Below are 22,832 nucleotides of genomic sequence, written 5' to 3'. Positions count from 1 at the left end.
AGAGGAGGAACATGATGAACAGAGATACTAAGAAATTTCCCCCAAATCACAGAGCTACTCAGTTTCAGAACCAGGATTTGAATGTGGGTAGTTTGCTCTGGAGCCTGTGCGAGTTCCCATCTCACTCGGGTGCCTCAGAGGAAGCTCAGAAGGCAGAAGTAGGGCTGACAAGAGGAGCCACAGGCAGACGGAGCTGCTCAGTGTGCAGACTGAGGTCTCATCATCACCAGCATCGGGTAAAGTAGCGGACTGTCCATCCCTGCAGGTTTGTGAACAGACGGGCCATGTCTTGTAAGGGTCTCCTAGACGTCCTTACGAATGGGGACACTTAGGCTCCATGACCTTTAAAGCCTCCGGGGCCTGCATCCTGTACATCAATGGATAGCTTGCTTGGATGGTATAAAAAGTTAGGAGGCAACCTTGACAGTGTGTGGAAGGCAATTAGGAGCCCCTTGGGGAGAGACTGGGGTGGTGGGGGTCACACCAGGACTGGCAACACAGACTGCCAGCAGAGCCAGGGAGGGGGGTTGGGAAAGAACTCCTGCCCCTCTTCAGATGTGCTTGAGATTTAAATAAATCATTTGTGAATAAATATAGTTTCATTATTAAAAGTTCTAGTGATACACAGAGAACTATATTCAATATCTTGTAATAACATATAATGAAAAAATATATATATAACTGAATCACTATGCTGTACACTAGAAACTAACACAACATTGTAAATCAACTCTATTTCCATTAAAAAAAATTCTAGTGATACTAAAGCAGATGGAGTAAAATGAGTGTCCCTTCACATCATTTATCCCCAGTCCTACCCTCTTTCCACACAAGTAACCTCCATGGCCAATGAAGTGTGTTCCTATGGATTTTTTTTCTATGAAGTATGTAACAAAAATAAAGATTATTCTTATTTTAATTTTTTTTCTTAATGGAGTCATACTACACATACTGTTCTGCAACTTGTCTTTTTCATTTAATGTTTTCCACAGATCTTACCAAGTCAGCACACAGAACTACCTTATGCCTTTTAACAGCTTCATGGGATGCCCTGGTAGAGTTGGATATTTCATTTGCTTCCAGTTTTCCTTGTTACTAATAATGCAGAAATGGGCTTTGCAGGGGAGGGAAGAGAATTCTTCAGGCTGAATGTGGAGATACAGAATGGGTGGGCTGAAAGACTTTTGAATTAAAAGTGTGACTGCCCTACCAAAAGGACACAGACGCTGACGTGCCCTGCAGGAGTGCAGGACAGCTCTCGCTCCCTCAGACTTTACTATAACCACCTGTTATCAATCTGGTGAGAAAATGATCAGGTTCACTACTTAAAAAAAAGCCAACCAACAACTCAGGTGGAATTGAGCTGCGACCTGAGCTGGCAGCTCTGAGACCCTCATTCTGGCCAGAGGCACCGTGGACGTCAAGAAGCTCACTTGATACATTTCATGGAGCCAGTCGTGGCCTTTTCTTTGTGGTCTAGAAGATGTGGACAAGCAGGAGCACTTGAAAAAAAAAACAAAAGAAAGGAGCCCTGGGAATTATCTAATTCAACTCCAGAAGTCCCAAACCCTGCGGAGGGGAGCGCACCACCCTTCGAGGTGCCTGCTCCATCCTTGGGCTGCTCTGCTGGTTTGAAAGACCTTTCTGGTCAAACTGCAACAACAGAAAACAATATAGATGATTCTCACTCTGCAAATTAAAATGTGCCTGCAAATTATTTGATACTCTGCCCTTCAAAAGGTAGAGCCAAATTCCCCGCCCCTTGAGTGTGGTTGTCCATAGTGACTCACTCCTAATAGGCAGAATACAGAATGCCAACAGACAGAAGTGAATGCCAACGTTGGCTCTATAAAGGGCGTTTGCAGCTTCCTTCTTTCTCTGCCTTGGATCACTCACTCTGGGAGAGGTTAGCTGCCATGTAGTGAGGACACTCAAGCAGCCCTATGGAGAGGTCCACATGGCAAGGAGCTGAGGCCTCCTGCCAACAGCCATGGAGGGAGCCACATGGAAGCAGTTCCTCCAGCCCTGGTCAGGCCTTCAGACTGCACCTTGACTGCAATCTCCTCAGAGATCTTGGGTTAGATCCATGCAGCCAAACTTCTCCTGGATTCCTGACTCAGAAACTGTGAATGAAATACCTGTTCATTGTTGCTCCAAGCTGTGAAGTTTGTGTGTGTGGGGGGGGGGTGCTGGTACACAACTGATAGGCTCGCAGACAATGCTGAGCAAAAATAGCCAGACAAAAAAGAACACATGCATGTGATTCCATGTATATCAACTTTAAGAACAGGCAAAATTCATCTACGGTGATAGAAATCAGAATATGATTGTATTTGCAGGGTACTAATTGGCAAGGGAGCATGAGGGAGACTGCTGGGGTGCTAGAAATGTTCCACATCTTGATCTTGGTGATGATTACACAGCTGTATATAAATGTATAAACCCACTGAGAAGTCTACTTGAGATGTATTTGCTTTACTATATGTAAGTTACACTTCAATAAAAAGTAAACATAAGTAGGAAAGGAAGGAATAAGAGAGGAAGGGAAAGAGGTTAAAAATTATTCCCTGTATGAACCAGAATCTCTCGGGTGTCAGTCCTCCCCACCCCACCGTTCCACCACCAGCCGGGTCTAATCAACAATAGAAATGTCTCCTCTCTTTATTGAGAGAAGACCATGTGCCAGGTACTGATTAAGGGATCAACACATCAAGCCCTCTCACAACCCTATTCAGGGAGTACGAATATCATCCTCATTTTATAGGTGAGGAAACTGAGGCAAGGCTACATTAGTGCCTTTCGCCAATTACACAGCAAGAACACACCAGAGCTGGTGCTAAGCTGGGCCAACTTGATCCCTTGTTTGACTTCAAGTGTCAGAGATTTGAAGTCAGGGAGACCCCAGATCTGTCCATCTCCAGCCTGGAAAGCTCCTGGCTTTTCAGAACAGAGTACAGCCTCCAGTGGGGACCTGACATGGTGCAAGATGGTCACTATCATAAATCTTTATTCTGATTTCATTCTGATCCGCGTAGGGAAAAGGTTTTCTCTACGTCATTTCCACTGACTTTATCTCATCTTTCTCTGAGAAGTGAGGTCAGTAAAGGAACATAATTGATATTTAGAGGGATAGTGATACATACCCGTCCTCTTGGGAGGCTGAATATTTCCAGTCTGAAATACTTCAATTCAAAATGAGACTACAGAAACAAAAATCATGTGCAGATAAGAGCTGCTGCTTAGAAGCTAAAAGTAAAAGGAACAAAACAGAGAACACAATTGGTCTTGTTCTCTTGGTTTTCAAGTGTGTTTTCTTCTATCTTGCAAAACCAGCAGCCACATTCAGCCTCATTTAAAAACCAGTTAGCCAGCTGCCATGAGTGTGGGATCTAAAATTAAGGGGTGTCACCATGAGTGAAAACCTTCAGGATCCTATTCCAGCATAGCTTTTGTTCTCTTTCTAAATTTATTTCCACTAGGACAATAATCCAATCTGGAAAAGAAGAAATACAATCTACACTTCCTTTATTTTCTTTCAAAAGTACTAAGCACATCTTCACTGTCAAATATGGGAACAAAATGTGAGAAATCCGGCCAGTTCCCCTCAGATGTTGCACGTGTCTTCACTTGGGGAGGGGTCCTGTTTTCAGGCCTCATCTGTGCTGAGGGGCAGGTTGAGTGCCCTGTAGCCCGAGGGCCTGAGGGTCCCCTGGAGGGAGCTCTGTGGTGGGGAGGGGTGGGTGAATCAGGAGGGGCAGAGAACCACTGTTTGGATGGGGCTGACTTGGGGTGGGTGTGTCCTGCCTGTGTCCTGGGGGCTGAGAGGGTCTCTCCTGTCCATCTGCAAATGAAGCCTGTCTGGAACCAGGATGCCTCAGTTCCAGCTCAGCTCTGACACTAACTTGACCCGCAACCTTGTCATGCTCCATCCCTTCTCTGCTCCTGATTTCCCTATCTGTGAAAGGAGGGTTGGACTAGACATTTCTCAGTGCCCCCAGCTGTGGCTCAGGCCCCCCTCCACTCCCTCCCCAGCCTCTCTGCCGTCCCAGGGCAACTTCAGGGGCGAAAGAACATTGCACGGAGGTAAAGAAGGCCTGGCTGAGTAAACAAACAGCCCCAGAGTCCTATTCCTGAATCTGTGTCCTGAGCCAGCCTGCAAGGCTCTGTGTCACCCAGGGCAGAACTCCCCAGGTCCCTTTCTTTGGCCGTATAAGGAGAAAGGTCAGAGACTCTGACACAGGTTACAGGCACAAGGGCTGAGGAGAGAGTTGTGGCCTCTCAGGGACTAACCAAGAACGAGGAATAAATCCAACACCACTCACCACCTCCTCTTTGCCACACCCCGCACAGCCCCGTGCTGGGGCCCAGCCTCTGGGGACACTGTGAGAGGCGTGGGTGGCCTTCCCCAAGCCAGGCCAGCAGGGCCCCTCCCCGAGACTGGCCCCAGCCCTCTCTCCCCATCCCCTGCCAGACCCCCAGGAACACCTCCCCACAGGCCCCACATCTGGTGGTCAGAGCCCCCTCTGGTCTCCTAGGCCCCGATGCCCTCTTCCCACCCGCAATCCTCTCCCATCCAGCCAGGCACCATCTTTGCAGAGCGCAACTCTGACTGGGGCCGACAGCAGCCCACAGACCACTCTCCCTCCAACTACCCATTCACAGCCCTTTGGAATCCCACTTCCTCTCTGGCTTTCCTCCGGGACTCCCGGTAGTCTAGTTTGGATGGGTTCCATGTTTCCCCTCCCCTTCTCTTTGTTCATGTGGTTCCCTGCACCAGGGATGCCACAGCCTCTATTTCACCCTCAGAGATACTGTCTACTCTACGGGCTTATCTCAAATTCCACCTCCTCCAAGAAGCCCTCCCTGATGCCTGCTCCTGAATGAGATTTCCTCCTGCAGTGACCCACTGTCTGTGGCTTGCTGGAGCACCTGGTTGGACGGTCAACTGTACACTTGTCTGTCTTCTCAGCCAGCGTGGAATCCTGAGAGGGCTGAGCCAGAGCCAGAGCCTCATTCACACACAGAGCCCAGCATAACCCTCGGCTATAGCGGGCATCATCTAACACTGAGATGAATGAAAAAAAAGATGCTCCTGGGATGGGGTTGGGGCAGGTGGTAACTACTGCTCCAGCCTGGCAACAAGGGAAAAGGACAGCTGAGAAAAGCCAAGGCCCACACAAAACTACAGTAGGGTTCAAGGGCCCAGACAGGCACAGCTCATGGACTTTAGAGTCACACAGACCTGGGTTTGAATCTTGCCTCTGTCACTCACTTGCTGTGTGACCTTGGGCAGGTTACATAGCTTGCCTGGGCCTCAGTTTCCTCCTCTACAATGCTGGGGTGGACTGTGACACCCACTCAAAAAGTCTTTGTGAGCATTAAATGAGATAATGGATATATGGCACCTGCTCAGTAAATGAACTCTTAGAATAACATGTGAACTCCCTAGGTCACCTTCAGAGTAATTATAAAAGTGAACAGCTTCATAGTTCGCATCTGTTATCTCCTTAGAAGTAGAAATTCTTATTATCCCCATTTTACAAGTGAGGAAACTGAGGCTCGACGAAATGAATGTTCTCACACCAGGGTGTTCAGCCAGGGTGAGAGTGATGGTCAGCATTGGCTCTCTCTCTCTGGGCTCTGGGGGGACAGTAGTGAGAGGGAAGGTAGGCAGCTCGCTCCCTGCCAGCTGCCACCACAGTGACCTGAGGCCAGGGTCATCTCTGGCCAACATTCTGCTCCAGGAATCAGGTTTCAGCTGATGTTGGGTAGACCCTGACTCCCTGCCTGGCTAGGCCTGGAGTCACATGAGTAGCTGATCCCAGGGTCTGACCCAGCACTGCTGCCAAGCCTGCTACATGCCTTTGTTCCATCTGATCTGTCCCTGCTGCCTGCAATACAGCAGGGTCAGCAATGGAAGAAAGGGTGGGAGTGATGGAGGCTGGGAATGGGTGATGCAGCAGCAGGCTGCTGGCATGTGAGAGATCGAAGGAATTCGATGCAGCAAGTTCACATGACAGGACTGCTGCAGGCTCATGTGGCCTCTTTCTAGGAACTAGAAAAAAGTGCCTTCTCTGGGTGAACAAATCCCCACACCAAGGCTTGGAGAGTAGAATATGCATTGGATATTGCTCCCTGTCATCTCATTGTGCAGTGAACAACATGCACAACTATCCAGGGCAGGCCTGCTTACCAAGTACCACTGCAGGGTCAAGTTCTGAGCTGGGTATTGGGATACAGAGATGACTCAAACATAGCACCAGCTTCTGAGAAGCTCACAGGAAAGCAAAGGTGCTAGGAGAACACAGGGAAGGAGCCCTCAACTCTCTCTAGGGGGAGGCTTAGAGGCCCAATAGCAGACTAAAGGGAGAAGGGAGTGATATGCTGGCTCCTGGGGGGGAAAAAGAAAAGGTTGTTTTTTCAATTTCCATAACATAAATACTTCCACTAGGGGTGACTTCAAGGTACCATAGTGCCATCCCTGAAGGAAAGTTGAGAAGAGGCACCCACAGTCAGCTCTGGCAAGCGATTCAAACTGGCTATTGAACACCACTGGGAGAAGGAGAGGCTTCGACTGAATCAAGAAGGAAGATGAGGATTTCTCTAGGCAGAGAAGGGCAGGGGCAGAGGAGGACATTCCAGGGAAGGGAAAAGCAAGAGCTAAGACAGGGACGTGTGAAAGCAAGTAGGGAGCAAACTGTGAATAGTTTTGTAGGGGTCATGATTGAGAAAGGACTGTCAAAGTCTTCTGGAGGCTAGAGATGCTCTATTCTTGACAGGGGTTACATGCCTGTTATGATTCATTAAGCTGTTCATTTAACTTCTATGCACTTTTCTGTGTGTCTGTAGTATTTTTCAATAAGGATAAAAAGTAGAGATAATCTCATTCAGGGGCAATCAGTGTTTACAACTTTGTTACATTTCTGTCTAATTTTTTCCGTATACACATATATATATGATCATTCAGGAAACATTTTCATGTATAAAAAAGAAAACACCCAAGTTCCTGATCCATAAACCATAAAGAAGACAGCATTTTAGACCTGGAAGCGACATGGTGTAGTGGCAGGAGTGTGGGCTTTAGAGTCAGAGACCTGAATCCAAGTCCTGCTTCTGGAAGTGCTCACTCAGCGGCCCTAAGAAAGCTGCTTGCCTTTAGCTTCTCTGAGCTGTTTTCTCTTCTGCAAAATGAGACTGATAACACCCACATCCTGCAGGGTCGTTGGGAAGATTAGAGTTGACGTGTAAGGTGCACAGCACAGAGCCTGGCCCACAGGAGACCCTCAACACATGCAACATACAAGGTACTGTTATTAGCATCATCTCAGTCAGAACTGAAAGAGTGTTCCTGAAAATAAATGACTGAACCACAGAAGTTATAGAGACACAATAACCCTGTAAGAATAAAGACAAACTAGAATTTGCCCAGAAAATAACCCTGATGATAAGGACACTCAAAAGCCCTTTGGGGAAAAAAAAAAAAGCCCATTGAGTGGGGCGTGACTGATGAAAATGGGAATATTTACTTAGTGTGGAAGACTCCAGTGGTTTATATGATCTGTGCACCCGATGTGTCCTGTGTGCAGGGGAGAACAGAATTAATCCCAACAAATAGGACTTATAGGGAGCTGGTTTCTTCTGGATATAAGGAAGGATATTCTCACTGAGGATGGAAGGGGTGACCTTGGTAAGGAGTGAGCTCCCCATCACTAGGGGTACACAAGCAGAAGCTGGGGAGCACTTGATGGGAATGATGAAGAAGGCAGGCAAGCATGGTGCAGGGTGTGGACTGGTCGATCATGGAAGTCCCCTAAAGCTGGGCTGTGGCGCTTTATAAACAGCAGCATCTGCTCCATGTGGTGGCAAGTGGGAAAGTGCAGAACGGTGAGTGTCATGTAAAGGACACGAGGGGACCCTTGCCCATCTTACCTGGTTATCGATCTTCAGTTCCACCAGAGAAGTGTTGTATGGAAGAGCTTCCACCAGGCGCAGGATCCCGGCTCCAGAAATGAAGTTGGATTCCACGTTCAGCGTCTTCAACACCTTATTCACCTTGAGCATCTCAGCAAGGGCCTTGAACCATAGGAGGAAAGGGAGGGTACCCATGAGTGTCCCGGAGCAAGGCTGGAGCCCCTGTGGGCAGAACCTAAAACACTGAGGGAGCCTTGCTGGGAGCAAGAGTCCTTTGCACATGGAACCAGGGACCAGGCAAGACAAGCTCCACAACTTCCTTCAACAAGCAGCACTCTGTGTCCCTCCTCTATTCTCACCTGCCACAGCCCCGAACCTCTCACTGCAGAGTTCCATGCTCCTTAGCCTGCATTGGAAGCCTCCATCACCTGGTTCCCCCACCCCATTCAGCCTCAAATCTGGCTACCCACTTTCAATAGGGCTACCCTCAGTTCCCAGGCACGGCCAGGGCTTTCCCTCCACCCGCCTTTGCTCATCCTTCCCTACCCTCTGGAAAGCCCTTTCCCTTCTCCTTCTCTTTTCCAAACCTTGTCCGTCCTTCAAGGCCATTCTCAATGCTCCTTTCTCCAAGACCTTTGCTGACATCCCCAGCTAGCTGTGCCTGCCCTCTTGAACCTCACAGACCTTACCCATAACCTTCCTCATGGAACTTGTATTCCTCCATTTACAGTTGTTTTTATACTGGTGTTTTCTCAATCATTAGACTATATACTTTTGGTGGCCTGATGATGCACCTTGTTCATCCCATGGTGCCCTCAGTGCCCACACAGTGCTCAGCACGTAGTAGGTCCTCAGTCACTGTTCACCAAGTGACTAGTGGAGTCCCAACCTTGCTATAGATTCTCCACTTGTCTCTTCTATTTCCCTGTTGGAATTCCATGGAGTTGTCATTCTCTTTGAGCAGCACAGAAGGGAGCCTGGGAAGCCACCCCACTGGGCAAGTGACCAGGACAAACTGGAGGAGAGGAGATCAGGTCGTCCCCACACGTTTTTGAGGACTTTAGCCAGGGGGGTGTAGATGACAATTAGAGCCTCTGAAGGAGATGAGGTAATTAGTATGTGGTGGAGACGATGTGTCATGGAGGAAAGGAGACACCAGCAGCTGATAGACCAGGATGTATGATCAGAGGTTGTCTGAAATGAGGATCTGATCCAGGAATGCCCCTCCCACCAGTCCTGCTTGCTGAAACCCTTCACAAGGCTCAGCTCCCAGAATGCCTTCCGAGCTCAGATCCTCAGCTCTTCCTGTTTCCCTGCGCCCCAGGATGGGATGTCTGCTTACTCTGTGACCCTGAGTAGACTGGAGCCCCTGAGGAGAGGGACCCAGTCTGTGCCCTCTCTACAGCATCCTTCTTGCTCCCCAGGAGAGGCCTGGCCTGATATTAAAATATTTAACAATAGTAGGTAAGTGGACCAGGCTGATCCCAGTGGACATGCTGGTGGCTGAGCAGGTCCCAGAGGTACCTGAGTTATGCCAGTTGTCAACTCTTTGGAACGGGCAGAAGAGCTGGGGCAGGCAGTGGGGGCACTAACAGAGCTCTGGTAGCCTATTTACCAATTGGCCCAGAAGCATTTACATCCTCAAAAATGGGTATCCCGGTGTGAACAGGCTGACATCAGCTGTTGGTCTGGCACAGGGTCAATGTCCCATAAATATCTGTGGAGCTGAGTGGAGTGCCAGACAGGATGGCCTTGGGTTTCTGATCTACAACATAGCAGTGGACAGGGCACATGGCTTTGCCAGCTCTGTCTCCATGGGCAAACTCAGGATCCACTGGAGATGTCCTGAGGCCAGAGGACATCTATCCAGAGGTTCTCCACTGGCAGCAGTAAGAGACTATGAATTATTTCTATCATTTCAAAAACATCAAAGGAAATCGTCCTACCCATTTCAAAGATCAGAAGATAATTGATTGCTATAAGTGGACTTCAAAGCAAGGAAAGTTATTAGAGATGAAAAAGGAGAGTATAGAATAATAAAGGGGCCAATTCTCCAAGAAGACATAACAATCCTTAATGAGTATGTGCCTAACAACAGAACATCAAACCAAGTGAGGCAAAAACTAATAGAATTACAAAGAGAGATAGATGAATCCACTATCATAGTTGGAGACTTCAACACCCTCTATCAGATATGGACAGATCCAGCAGGTCAAAGATCATAAAGGACATAACTGAACTCAACAACACCATCAATCAACTGGATAAAATTGACATCTATAAACTATCTCACCCAACAACAGCAGAATACACATAATCTTCTCATGCACACATGGAACACTCACCTAGATAGGCCACATTCTGGGCCATAAAACACACCGTAACAAATATAAAAGAAAAGAAATCAAACAATGTGTGCTCTCAGACCACACTGGAATCAAACTAGATGTCAATAACAGAAAGATAACTGGAAAACTCTCAAATACATGGAGGTTAAACAACACACTTCTAAATAACACATGGGTCAAAGAAGAAATCTCAAGATAAATTATAAAGTATTTTGAACTATGACTAAGTGGGATTTACCCCAGGTATGCAAGGCTGGTTCAACATTGGAAAATCAATTAATATATTCCATCAGTCAACAAGCTAAAAAAGAAAAATCATATCAATAGATGCAAAAAAAATTGACAAAATCCAACATCCATGCATGATAAAAACTCTCAGTAAACTAGGAATAGAGGGCAACCTCCTTAAATTGATAAAGAGTATCTACCAAAAAAATCTACAGTTAACATCATACTTAGCAGTGAGAAACTTGAAACTATTACTAAGGTCAGGTGCAAGGCAAGAATGTCCCCTCTCAGCACTCCTTTTCAAAATACTGTAATAGAAGTTATAGCTAATGCAATAAGGCAAGAAAAGGAAACAAAAGGTGTACAAATTGGGAAGGAAGAAACAAAACTGTCTTTGTTTGCAAATGACATCATTGTCTATGTAGAAAATACAAAAGAACTGACAAAGAAAAGTCCTGGAACTAAAAAGCAGTTACATGGGAAGGGATAGACTGGGATTTCAAAATTGTAGAATAGATAAACAAGATTATACTGTATAGCACAGGGAAATATACACAAAATGTTATGATAAATCACAGAGAAAAAAATGTGACAATGAGTGTGTATATGTCCATGAATGACTGAAAAATTGTGCTGAACACTGGAATTTGACACAACATTGTAAAATGATTATAAATCAATAAAAAATGTTAAAAAAAAAAGCAGTTACAGCAAGGTCGCAGGATACAAGGTTAATACACTAAAGTCTATCACTTTCCTGTATGTCAGTAATGAAAAAGTGGAATTTGAAATTAAAAACACAATACCATTTACATTAGCACTCCAAACAATGAAATACTTAGGTATAAAGCTAACAAAGTATGTACAAGATCTATATAAACAAAACTACAAAACTCTGATGTACAAAATCAAAGAACTAAATAAATGGAGATATATCTCATGTTCATGTCCAACATTGTGAAGGTAATAGTTCTTCCCATTTTGATATAGATTCAATGCATTCCCAGTTGAGATCCCTGCAAGTTATTTTATGGATATCAACAAACTGATTTCTGCTAAATGGTTAATTACCATGCCTGGTAAGCTAATTCCTGCACCTTTTACCTGCTATTGGTGTTGTACTAATCACATTGTACTGTTATCTGTCAGCTGTCTGCATGGCTGAACTGTTTTGTTAATGAAAGGGTGAGCTGTGATTGTCTTGGTCACAGTTGTATTCTCAGAGCCTAATTCTGCCCTGGACACAGAGAGACTCAATAAATACGTGTTGAATGCTTGAAAAAAAAAGAATTGATGGCTAATTTATAATAAGTACAATTTAATTTAATTAGCAATGTCTTTAAGACATAGGTAAAAACAAATACAATTGGTTGTTGGGAACCACTGATAAAAATAATAATTTTTAGATATGAAGAAACAGGACCAAGGAGAGACAGGCTCTTGTCCAAACATGACATGTTGTGTGGAGAGAGACTGGCATAGTGTCCATGTGACTTGCATTTAAATCTCAGCTTCACCTCTCACTCGCTTTGCAACTTTGGACAAAGCAAGTTGCCTGAGCTCCCTGTGCTCTGGGTTCTTCATCTGCAAAGTGGGGAGCCCTGCACCTCTGGGATAAGGGGTGGTTGTGGAGATTAACTAAGATAATGTACAGATGGTGCCTGGGTAATGGCCATTCTGTCCACATCCTCTCCTGGTTCCTGGACCAGTGCCTTTCTCCACACACCACAACACACCACACCACACCACACTGGGTTCCTCATCAGTGGCACATGGCCAGTCCTGAGGCCACAATGTGAACCTTTCTGTCTCTATGCTTCCTACTCTCAATGCAGCAGAACAGACAGGTACATACAAACGCCACGGGGTCATTGCTCCTTGTCCCCACGATGCTGAACTTCTTCACGTATGAGTTCTCTTTCAGGGCTTCTGCGTATGCCTTGAGAGTGGGTATGGGGATATTCTGCAGAGAGAAAGGCAAGCAGTGACCAGCAGCGCCTGCCAGGGGCAGGTAGGGCAGACAGATGGGGCAGTAACTCTCTCACATATGCAACCTGATTCCCAGCAAGTCTCTGACCAAAAAGCTGGATGGACAAAGGCTTCCTCCTTTGCCCTAAATGGCTTTTGGTAAACAGATTGAGAAAATCCTCCCTAAAAATTTCAGATGGGACCTGCAACTTTCTCTCTGTACATGCAGAGACCGGAGGAGAAGGAAGACATTAAGGCAAAGGAGGCAGAGAAGCATGCCGAGAGCTCAGGCCTGGGTGGGGGAATGGGCAGGGGCCTGGCTCCACCCCAGCCCTTGGCAATGTTCCTGACTCACTGTGTGACTCTGGGGAAGTCTCTTCCTCTCTCTGGGTTTGCTTCTGGAAAACTAAGTTGGGATGATCTTTAAGAGACATCTGTCCCAGAGGGTCTCAGCCCCGCCACATATAGGAGGCTCCTGAGGAACTTTCACAAAATGCTGATGCTCAGGCCTGCCCCGGACCAATAAAATCAGAACCTCTGGGGGAGAGGGACTGGGCATTGACTTTTTTTTTAATCTTCTCAAGTGAAAACCACTGATCTAGTCCAAATGCTTCATGTGCAGAGGGGAAACTGAGGCCTGGAGAGGGCTGTGCCCTCACCTGAGGCCCCACGGTGAAGGGGCAGGGCCATGGCGTGGTTCCACACCCCCATGCCTCCCCAAGCCAGTGTGTGCTGCCAGGGTACACAGTTCTGAATTGTGCCAGTGTCTCCCACTGCACACATGGCAGACAGTGGAGGCACCCAAGAGAGAACCTGGCTGTCTGAATGGATCTTGCATTTCAGAGCGTCACTTTAGCCCCCGTGGGAGCAGAGCATGGGAGGCCAGGTGGGGGAGATCACCGCAGGCACAGGTTTCCAATCTGATAGTGCCGTGAGACTGGCAGCCACTTAAAAGAAAGTGGAGAAGAAAGGAAAGGAGAGCTGGGAGTGAGGGGCCCACTTCTTAACTTACCCCACCTACCGCCCCCTCCCTTGAGAACTAATCCCTCTGGCCTCCGGGCTGAGCAGGTGGGCAGGCAGCTGGGCCTGCTTCTGAATTCCTTCTGTGGCCTGTCCAGGGAAGGACTGCCTCTCTGTCCATCCCTCCTCTGCCTTTGGTGGGCACACGAGAAACATCCAGAGAGATGTGGGCTGATATCGTGGAATATGTCTTGGGACCTTTGGTCGACAGCTCCCCTCTAGGGTTTCAGATTGAGGCTGAATATGGTTCAGGGCTAGGCCTCTCCCTGGGCTTGGGTTACCCCATGAGCCTGGTGGGCGCTGGGCTTTTCCAGCCTTGAGATCCGGTGTAGCCATATGCGTCTGACTCACAATTTTATCTCGGAGATGCTCTCAGTGTTTTGAATAAGGTGGCAGGTTTCCAGAGTCGAAGCTGGGCTGGCCTGTGGGGAACATCTGGGTCTGACGTCAGTCCCAGAAAGAAACCGGGACCGTGGGCTGTGCTGTTTTACACTGTCCTCCCTCCGAAAGGTTTTGTTTCTATTTCTGATTCAGAAGCACCCAGAGTCCAAGCAGGACACTGTTGTCTCTGCATAGCCAGGCGCGGGCCTCTGGGTCTCGGTGGCATGACACAGGGCTTTCCCCCACCCCAGGGGAAGCGGGCTGAGCAGGGCCTCACCCGGATGTTGTTGAGGTTGACCTCTTCAAGCTTCGGGTCGTTGTTCTTCACCCGCTCCAGCGTTTCCTCTACATCTGTTGCATTTGGTTCTTCATCGGGCACGGGCTTGTATTGTGTAGGTTTGATCACACCTAGAGTGACCAACAAAAGGGGGGTGGCTCACAGAGACAGGGCATCACTTTCCCTCGACACAATGACACTGACACTGGAAGGAAGTGGGGGCAGAGCTCAGGGATCTGAAAGGCTGCACATCATGGGGGCTACAGGGTTGGGGGGAGGGTGGGCGATGAGCTAGGAGAAGCCCTGGGCAGGGCCAGGAGTCTGGGCCCCACTTGGACTCTGCCTCTGGCGTCCTGCAAGAACTGGGTGAATTAGCTCAATTCTCCAAACCTCAGTGTCCTCATCTGTAGAGTGTGAATAGTCGTTCTATGACTCGTTAGGATAAAACAAAGCCTGGATGGGAAAGAAATGGGTAGGCTTTCCAGAGGGAGGGATAATTGCGCTTTGGGTGCCCTCATTTCTCTTTGGGGCCAAAATACCAGCTTGGAACAATGCAGTGGAGCAATTAAGACAAGGCACTATGGACACAGGGAAGGACAAGTAGACTCGTGGAGCAGGATAGAGGCACCCAGACAGGCCCATGTGGCTATAAGGACATTTATTATCCAGGTGGAGTCCCAAACCAAGAGTGGAAGGTTGAACTTTGCAAAGAGTGGTGTTGAGACAATGCAATACTGATTTTAAAAATGAAAGTGTGATCTCATCTCACACCCCACACAAACATGAACTCCACGTGGATTAAGAAATTGAATATAAGAAGTAAACCTTTAAAACTTAAAAAGGGAAATATAGGAGGATGTTTTTACAATATTGGGGTGGGGAAGGCCTTTGTAAACAAGTCACAAATCCCAGGAGAGGAAAAGGAAAAGGTGGATAGATTTGGCTCCAATGAATTTGAAATCTTCTGCAATGAGCCGGAGAGCAGGAGTGGGCAGAGGCAGCCAGATGCGGGAGGACGCTGCACTTCCACGGCGCCCTTGCTGGGGCAGGGAGGGGCCGGGTACTCACTGTTGAGTCCCTCCTTGTTCACGATGGAGCTGCTGCCCAGGGCCTGGTAGTATTGCTGGTTGCTCATGAGCGTGTGCATGCCCAGGATAGCTGTGGGGACACGGAGAGGGCCCATGACACACCTCTCAGACAAAGGGCCTCCTGGGCGGGAACATTCCACACCCCAGGAGGTTTTGCTCACAGAAGGGGCAAGAAACACTTGCAGGTAGACTTTAAAATTTTATTCAGTTTTTACTCTTGCCTCTATTGACGTAACTCTTGAATCTCTGTCTCCAGCCTAGACTTCTCTAGTCCCCAGCCTCAGATTCCTAGATATCTCCATGATGTCCCAGGATACAGGATGCCCAGTTAAATTGAAATTTCAGATAAACAAAGAACAATGTTTTAGTATAAGTGCATCCTATTTAGTATTTGAGACCTATTTATATTAGAAACTTATTTATTGTTTATCGGAAATTCACATCCAGTGGAGCATCCTGTATTTGATTTAACAACTCTCCCTCCCCATCCTTCAAGATTTGGAGCCATGCTTCCTCCCTCAGGGAGTGCTCCTGGATTCCAACCTCTCCCTCTCTAGCTCTCACAGCACCTGCTCTCCTTATCACAGTACATAGTCTACACAGTGTTAGAGCTACCTGGACATATCTGTGCTTCCCCTACTGGACTGTGGGCTTCCAGAGGTCAGAGAATATTCTCTCTCTTCTACCTCTTCCAGAATATGGTATTTGATAAACATCTGCTCATTTAAAAAAAAATTCCCCTGGTCATTTCATTAGACACGATGTCTAGTTAGAGAAAAGAGTCCTTAGGGAAGAGTCAGGAGACCCAAGTTCCAGGCCTGTCTCTGCCCCTGATGGGTGTAAACCTGGGTAAGTCCCCTCCCCTGTCTGGGCTTTAGCCTCCTCTGTGCAATGAGGGGCGAGACTACACCATGGGTTCTCCATCATGGCTACACATACAAATCGCCCGGGAGCTCCAGGGCACTACAGTGTTCCTCCTGGATGAACTGATCTGACTCTCTGGAGATATATTTTTAATCTCCTTGGATGATTTTTGATGCTTAGTAGGAGCAAAGTACCACAAGACAAGATGATCTCAAAGTCTCTTCTGTTTCTCACATTCTAAGAGTCTTCTCTTCTAAAATTAGACTTGCCTGCTCATCGCTAAGGAGAACTGGTAGGGAGGGAGGCATCTGCACTTTTTTGAGCTCCCTGGGCTTTAATTTAGGCTGCGTCTACGTGGGCAGTGGGAGCTGAGCCCTGAGTCAGCAGCAGGTGAATCAGATCACCTCGAGTCACCTTCTGGAGCTGGCTCTTCCAGCTCCTACACAGAGCGGCTTTGGTGGTTGTTCTGGGCTGCTACTGAGATCCAGGTTTGGAAAAGTTGCTGGGAAGCAAAGGAAAGATGTAACCTCATATGGCAAGCTGGTCTTGCTTAGAGTGCTTAGAAAGGTGGAAAATGGAAAATGCATTTTGTGCTTGGATGATAGCTTTTCATAGTGATCCAGAAAGTGGGGGCAGGAGCGAGAAGGTTACAAGGAAGTGCCAGGGGACAGAGGAAGGAGACATGGGCTCCAGTCTTGGTACTAATTTGCTGTCCAGGCCACCTCCACTTTCTGGGCCTCAGGGTTCTCACCTGTAACATGGAGAGTGTTTGAACGATGATCTCTTACCTTCACGTGGGACTTAATAGCCACATGACAATTTCTCACCTTTTCATGCTGTTTGATTTTACAACAAGCATCCAGGGCGGGTGCTGTTGACCTCCCTTTTTCCAGCAGGCTCGGGAGGGAAATGGTTAGTCAAAGACTGTTCGGCGAGGACCCTCCTGGCTTCTAAGTCAGTCTTCCCACCCATGCCTCCACACACTAGGTCACCAACAGGTCTAAAGTTCTAAAACTTTCCCTCAATGTCAGAATTCTAAGGACAGACAACATATATTCTAGGAGGTAATGTATGTCAATAGCAGGCCTAAAAAGAAAGAAAACCATTTTGCAGAGGAGATTAGGGTTCTAAGAAGGATGGACGGAGGAGGGAGGGAGAGAAGGAAGGAGGAGGGAAGGGCCATGCTCACTCTCCACTGCTGAGCAGAATGCCTGGTGGCTCCGAAGCCAGTTTTCCCTTCTCCCACCCTAGGCACCAAGTCATGACTTTCTGCTTGCTTGGTTTGGTACACTCCACGTCACCAGGAGTGAGTGATGGAGAGAAACAGCACATCACTGCTGCTTCATTCTTTGTAGATATTGGCAGGGCTGAATTTAGCACTGGGGAATGTGATTTCTTTTAAAAAAAAAAGTCTAGATCTTCCTCAAAACTCAAAAAGGACTATTTTTGAACTCTGAAAAAGAACATCAAGTACTCCTTTCTCTCTCTGCCTTGGCAGGGTTCATTCAGCTGGTAATTCCTCTTAGGACACAGAGAGATAGCGGTACACAACCCTAGCTTCTCCAGCTGCCAAGTGGCTCGGGGCAGGCGGCAGGAAGGCGTTTTCCTGCATCCTAGGAACAGGTGAGAGAAGCTGGCTCTGGCCCAGGACTTGGGAGCAGTTGAATCAACTGCTCCTGGATAAGCCACACCCTGACCCTCATAGAACAGGTGGAGAAGAGGTGCCTAAGGACAGGAAGGTACTCCAGAAGCCGGGGTGGTCTGGCTAAGACTGTCTCTGATAGTCACAAGTTCTGGGCGTGCCAGCTGCCCTGGGGTAGCCTAGGGGTTGGCCATTCTGAAGGGTGAGTCTCCTTAACCCCAATTCCTTCTTGGGTCCTGCCCCGCCTGCAGGGTCCCTAAGGTGAGCCAGGGTCACATCCCTGACTAGGGAGGGGAGGCACTGATCACACACGTGCCTACAGCTGACTCCTGGTGGCCTCCGAGCTACAACCCAAGGCCACATGCCAAGGATTTAGCACTGTCAGGGGCAGGTGCATTGCTCATCACCCACACTCAACACTTTTCATGTTTCTGGTCTGTCCTCATCATCACATCCCAGGCCTCCACAGTCAGGGACTGGATCTGATTCATCCTAGCTATGTACCTTGACTCTGAGTGAATGAATGAGTGCATGAATGATGCACAAACAAGAAAACAAATGAGCAAGTGAGAGTTCACAGGTCTTGCTCAGTGTGACACATCTGCTGGGTGTCCTCCTACATGTCCCCATTGTCTCCAAGTATCAAGCCTGATGCACGTGCACCTGCAAAGCAACGGCTCAGAGGAGCCACCTCTTCCCCAGCTCAGAGCCTCTTCCCCACTGTGTCCCTCCCTGGAATGGACCCCCCTCCCGCCGCCCCTTCCTGCTCCCCTAGCTCTCACCACTCTTCCTCCTTTTGGCTCAGCTTCAGTCTCTACCCTCATCTTGCAGCCCCACCACCTAACAAGCCCCCTCCTGCACTCTGCTTTTTTCCCTATGACACTCACTCAACACTCACTCTCACTTGTCCTTTCATGTTGGCCTCAGTGTTTGTTTAACAGCTCTGCAAGGGCAAGAACCCGGCTGTTTGCTTACAATTAGTCCTGAGCAAACGAAGGCTAAGTTAATGGGACTGCTCTGCCTGGGAGTCGAGTTGCAAGGACTAGAGATGACCCAACACACCTCCTCTTCTTTCTCTAATGAGTCCTCCGCTCATGGCTCCAGCTACTCCCTCCTCGAGAAAGGCTCCTCCCTCCCTCCAACACACCCAGCACTCAGGCAAGTGTCCAGTCTCCATCGCCCCGGTCTCTTGTGGCATCTTTGAAACTGACTCACAGCAGAGCAGCTCTCCTCCTGTACCCCAGGCACCCAGCTGTTTCCTGGGGCCTCAGGCCGGAAAGTCTGGCGTCATCTCAGCCTCTTAGCCTCTAATCCAGCACTGGGAACAGCTGGACTCTCGCTGGAGCCACATCCCAGACACAGTCCACCTGGGCCCTTGGCCTTACCTGGGGCCTGCTTCCTACATCCTCCCATCCTCGGAACACCACCGCCTCTAGGCTCAAACCCCTGCTTTCACCTGGTCTCTCCCAATACTCCTCTAGGCTCGGGTGTCAGTGCTTTAGCTTGACATCCAGATCCTTTTCTAATTCGGCCCTATCCTCCCCCAGCCGACTCAGTAAAACTCGGCCACGCACCCCTTCTCATCCCACTGCGTCCATTCCCCTGCTCTGGAGGGCTTTATCCCGGTTGTACTGGGAGGTGATGCTGCAAGTGGGCCCTAGAACCAAGATGTCTCCTGGGTTCCAACCTCATGGGCAAGGCATTTAATCCACTGTGCTTACTTTCTCCATCTGTAAAATGGGGGCATCAGTAAAATGTACTTCATAGGATTGCTGTGGTCAATAAATACAGCCAGGTATTGAAAGCAACTCCCATAGCCCCCACATAGTTGGGAGTCAGCAAATGTTCTGCACCTCCTTCCACTGCCACCTCTCAAATGCTGACATTCAATAACAGGCGTCCAAGGTTAGCCAGTTAACGCCGGTGTCGCCTTACAGCACCCCTCTCCTTTCCGGACATTGGAAGGGTATGGTATCATGAACAGATACTAATAATTAGCCATGCCAACAAAAATAAAGAGGAACGGCTTCAAGAAATCCACTCAGAAACGTAGCACAATATTGCTATTCTATTTTGGCACAGGAACTGGCGGTTCCAACAGTGGAGTCATTTGATAATCCCTCCGAGCTGCCTAATGAGGAGAGTGACGTCATGCGGAGTGATCGGAGAAGGACCAGGACACCAGCAGCCCCCAGGGTGAGTCAGTGTGGAGATGCTGGACAACAACCATGTCACCCACCCGCCTCCCTGCTGCACTGATTAACTAGAAGTCAAGGGGACCCTGCATCAGGGAGACGGTTCCGTCAAAATACACGAGCCTCAAGTGGGATCTAATATGACTTGTGTGGCTTTAGACAAAACAAATCTTGAATGGCCGAGCAAACCAGCTAAGCACCTGAGCTAAGTGCTCCACTTCCAACCTGGTGAAATCCTCACTGCTTTGTCCTTCATAGTGAAAATGAATACCTTTCTCTCTCAACCCTGACACCGTTGAAGCCACTGCCCTTTGTCCTTTCCCAAAATTCCTGCCTCCATTCAGGGTTATCTGGATGGAGTGTCTACACATCGGCTCTCTTCATGCACCCCTTAGGTCCCTGAAACCTGGCTTTGGCCACCCCCCGCTCCTCCCCCAGGAATGTTGTCAAGACTCGTGCACAACACCCACAAGAAGCAGGAGGGTGTGAGAGGCAGAACACACCTGCGGCTGGCAGAGTCCCCTCACCTGGCCCCTGGGCTCACACACTTGAGTCTCCAGCCGGCCCAGAACCCTCATTCAGTCTCCCTAGCTCTTGCATTAGGTTCTGCCCATCTTGACTCAGTGTTTGGTTCCCAGCCCATCTGTGGCTGACTGGCCCCCATTGTGGCTACTGTTACCCTATTTCCACTCCTTGTCTCCCAAAGGCTTCTCCCTCGGCTAGGGCCCTTGACTCCACCTGCAGCTTGATGATGCTAATGACACCCACCTCTCCATCTCCCCTTGCAGACCTCAAGACTTCCACTCCAACTGCTCCCACTTGAGTGGCCCACAGGCATCTCTAACTCCAAAGGTCCTAGACTAACTCCGTATTTCCCTACACCTGCTCCCCACCCCTCCACCCACTGCTACAGCTGAACTGTGTCCCCCCAAAATTCATATGTAGAATAAGGAAATGTCTGGAACTATATTTGGAGATAAGGTCTTTAAAGAAGTGATTAAGTTACAATGAGGCTATAGGGTGGATCCTAATCCAATCTGTCTGGTGTACTTACAAGAGGGGATTAGAACACACAGAGGGACACAGGGAGATATGGTCATCCACAAGCTGAGGAGAGAGGGTTCAGAGGAAAACAAACTTGTGGACACTTTGATCATGAACTTCAAACCTCCAGAGCTGTGAGAAAGTACCCTTCTGTTGTTTAAGCCACCAGCCCATGGGATTTTGTGAGGGCAGCCTGAGCAGACTAACGCACCCACCTGCATTAATGGTACCGACATCCACTTACTCTCTGGAGCTAGATCTGGGCTCCTCTCTGACCTCATAGTCGACCCTGTGTTTCCCAACCCCTTCCCACTTGCCTGAGTCTCTCCCTACCCCATCTACTCCCCTTTCATCATCTGGCTGAGGGTTGGTATCCCCCAAGACTGCAGAATAATAAAAAGACCACTACCTGCCCCACTGGCCAGCGAGCACAGCGTGATGGTGTGCAGGCTGTGGCCAGAGCCTGACCCCTGATGGGTAAGGGACACGGGCGAGTGGGGTAGGTACTAGATAGTAACAAGGGGACAAATGCAAGTGGCAAAGGGCCCTGGATATCAGGCCACCTTCGGGAGTTTTAGGTGTTGCTTGTGAAGATCACATGGAAATGCACAGGAAGATGGAGGGTGTTGTACAAATATGAGATCTGGGTGATGACCTCAAAGCCCAGCTCTCTGAGCTGTTCAAAGTGGTAAAATCAGACGACTTGCTCTGACCCTCTGTGAGCCTCCCAGCCCTCTGTCTGCCCCCTCTAACCTCTCCTCCCAGGCAGCCTGGGCAGGATTGGATGCGATGGCCGGAAAGGGCCCAGGCTGCCCTCCCTGGGATACTGGCACATCCCTCTGGGATGGGGTCTCATGGCCTCTACAGGTGGTTCCGTGGTGGGATGAGCTTGGGTGGTTTTATCTCTATTTCCCTCATTTCGGTTTTTGATAATAGATTTAGATTTAGATAGTAGATAATAGATTTCCTCTAGTCCTCATTAGAAACAGAGAGGGTGTTTATCTTATAATGAATGATCCAGGGCTCCCCTGCAAATGCGAGTCCAAGCCTTTTGGAGGATGTGGGGAAGATCAGGAACACCTCTTACCTGCGATGTCACAGAGTTCTGCGTCTGAGGCGTTGGCCAGGGCCTCCTCCAGCTCCGGCTCCAGCGTTACAGTTTCCAGCACAGGGTCCATTGGCTTCTGCTTGGGGACCCAGACCTTTCCTGAAAACACACAGGCTCCCATTACAGGGTGCCCATGTTGGGCAGCCTCTGGTGACAGCCCCAGGTGAGCCGTCCCAGAGCCCTGTGATCCCTCGATGCTGAGACTTCCTTAAAGTGTCTCCCTCTGGGGACAGAGACCAGACTCGCCCAAAGAAAGGGACTCAGAGATCTCCAACAAATCACCCTTCACATTTGAAAAAATTAACTTTATAACTTGGTCAAGTGGGACTGCTTGTGATGGAAAACACTGGTCATTCGTTGCAACAATTTGTAAGTGGGGAAAAATACAATAGAAAAATATAATAGAATGTCAGGGTCTGGGATACTCTAAAAAGGGTTCTGGCATGAGTGAAAAATTCAGAAACATTTTAAAACAAAATAAAATACACTCAGGTTATTAAAAGAGGAATAGGGTGAAAATATAATGTCTTCTGGGACATCATATTTCTAAAGTGTCAGAGTCGTAAATGAACAATGGAGCAACAGGCATGCACAAGGATGGCCAGGCAGCATTCACCCAGAGGAGTTGTTGGAGAAATTACGGGGCACTCACACAATGGCGTCCCAGCAGTTGTTAATATAAAGGATGATGGCGATCTCTGCTTACTAACAAAGGAAAATATCCGAGACACAACGCTGTGTTTTGAAAAAGCAGGTTT

The 22,832-nt window shown here is 48.4% G+C and overlaps 1 protein-coding gene across 6 annotated transcripts in view; it reads right to left on the bottom strand.

Annotated features, from left to right (window-relative positions):
* The window catches only part of TMOD1 (tropomodulin 1), a 78,312-nt gene that overhangs the window by 13,817 nt on the left and 41,663 nt on the right, over positions 1–22,832 (bottom strand). For all 6 annotated transcript variants that reach the window (XM_072959783.1, XM_072959786.1, XM_072959787.1 and 3 more), the window contains 5 exons: positions 22,054–22,173; positions 15,202–15,291; positions 14,134–14,264; positions 12,343–12,450; positions 7,930–8,073 (listed from right to left, as the gene is read on the bottom strand). In XM_072959783.1, coding sequence (XP_072815884.1) covers positions 7,930–8,073; positions 12,343–12,450; positions 14,134–14,264; positions 15,202–15,291; positions 22,054–22,173 — 593 coding nt within the window. The remainder of the gene's footprint in view (positions 1–7,929; positions 8,074–12,342; positions 12,451–14,133; positions 14,265–15,201; positions 15,292–22,053; positions 22,174–22,832) is intronic.

This window comes from Vicugna pacos, chromosome 4, assembly GCF_048564905.1.
Source record: "Vicugna pacos chromosome 4, VicPac4, whole genome shotgun sequence".
Classification (NCBI taxonomy): domain Eukaryota; kingdom Metazoa; phylum Chordata; class Mammalia; order Artiodactyla; family Camelidae; genus Vicugna; species Vicugna pacos.
The sequence above is the reverse complement of the archived record's forward strand: the minus strand, read 5'-3'. Positions and strand labels throughout refer to the sequence as shown.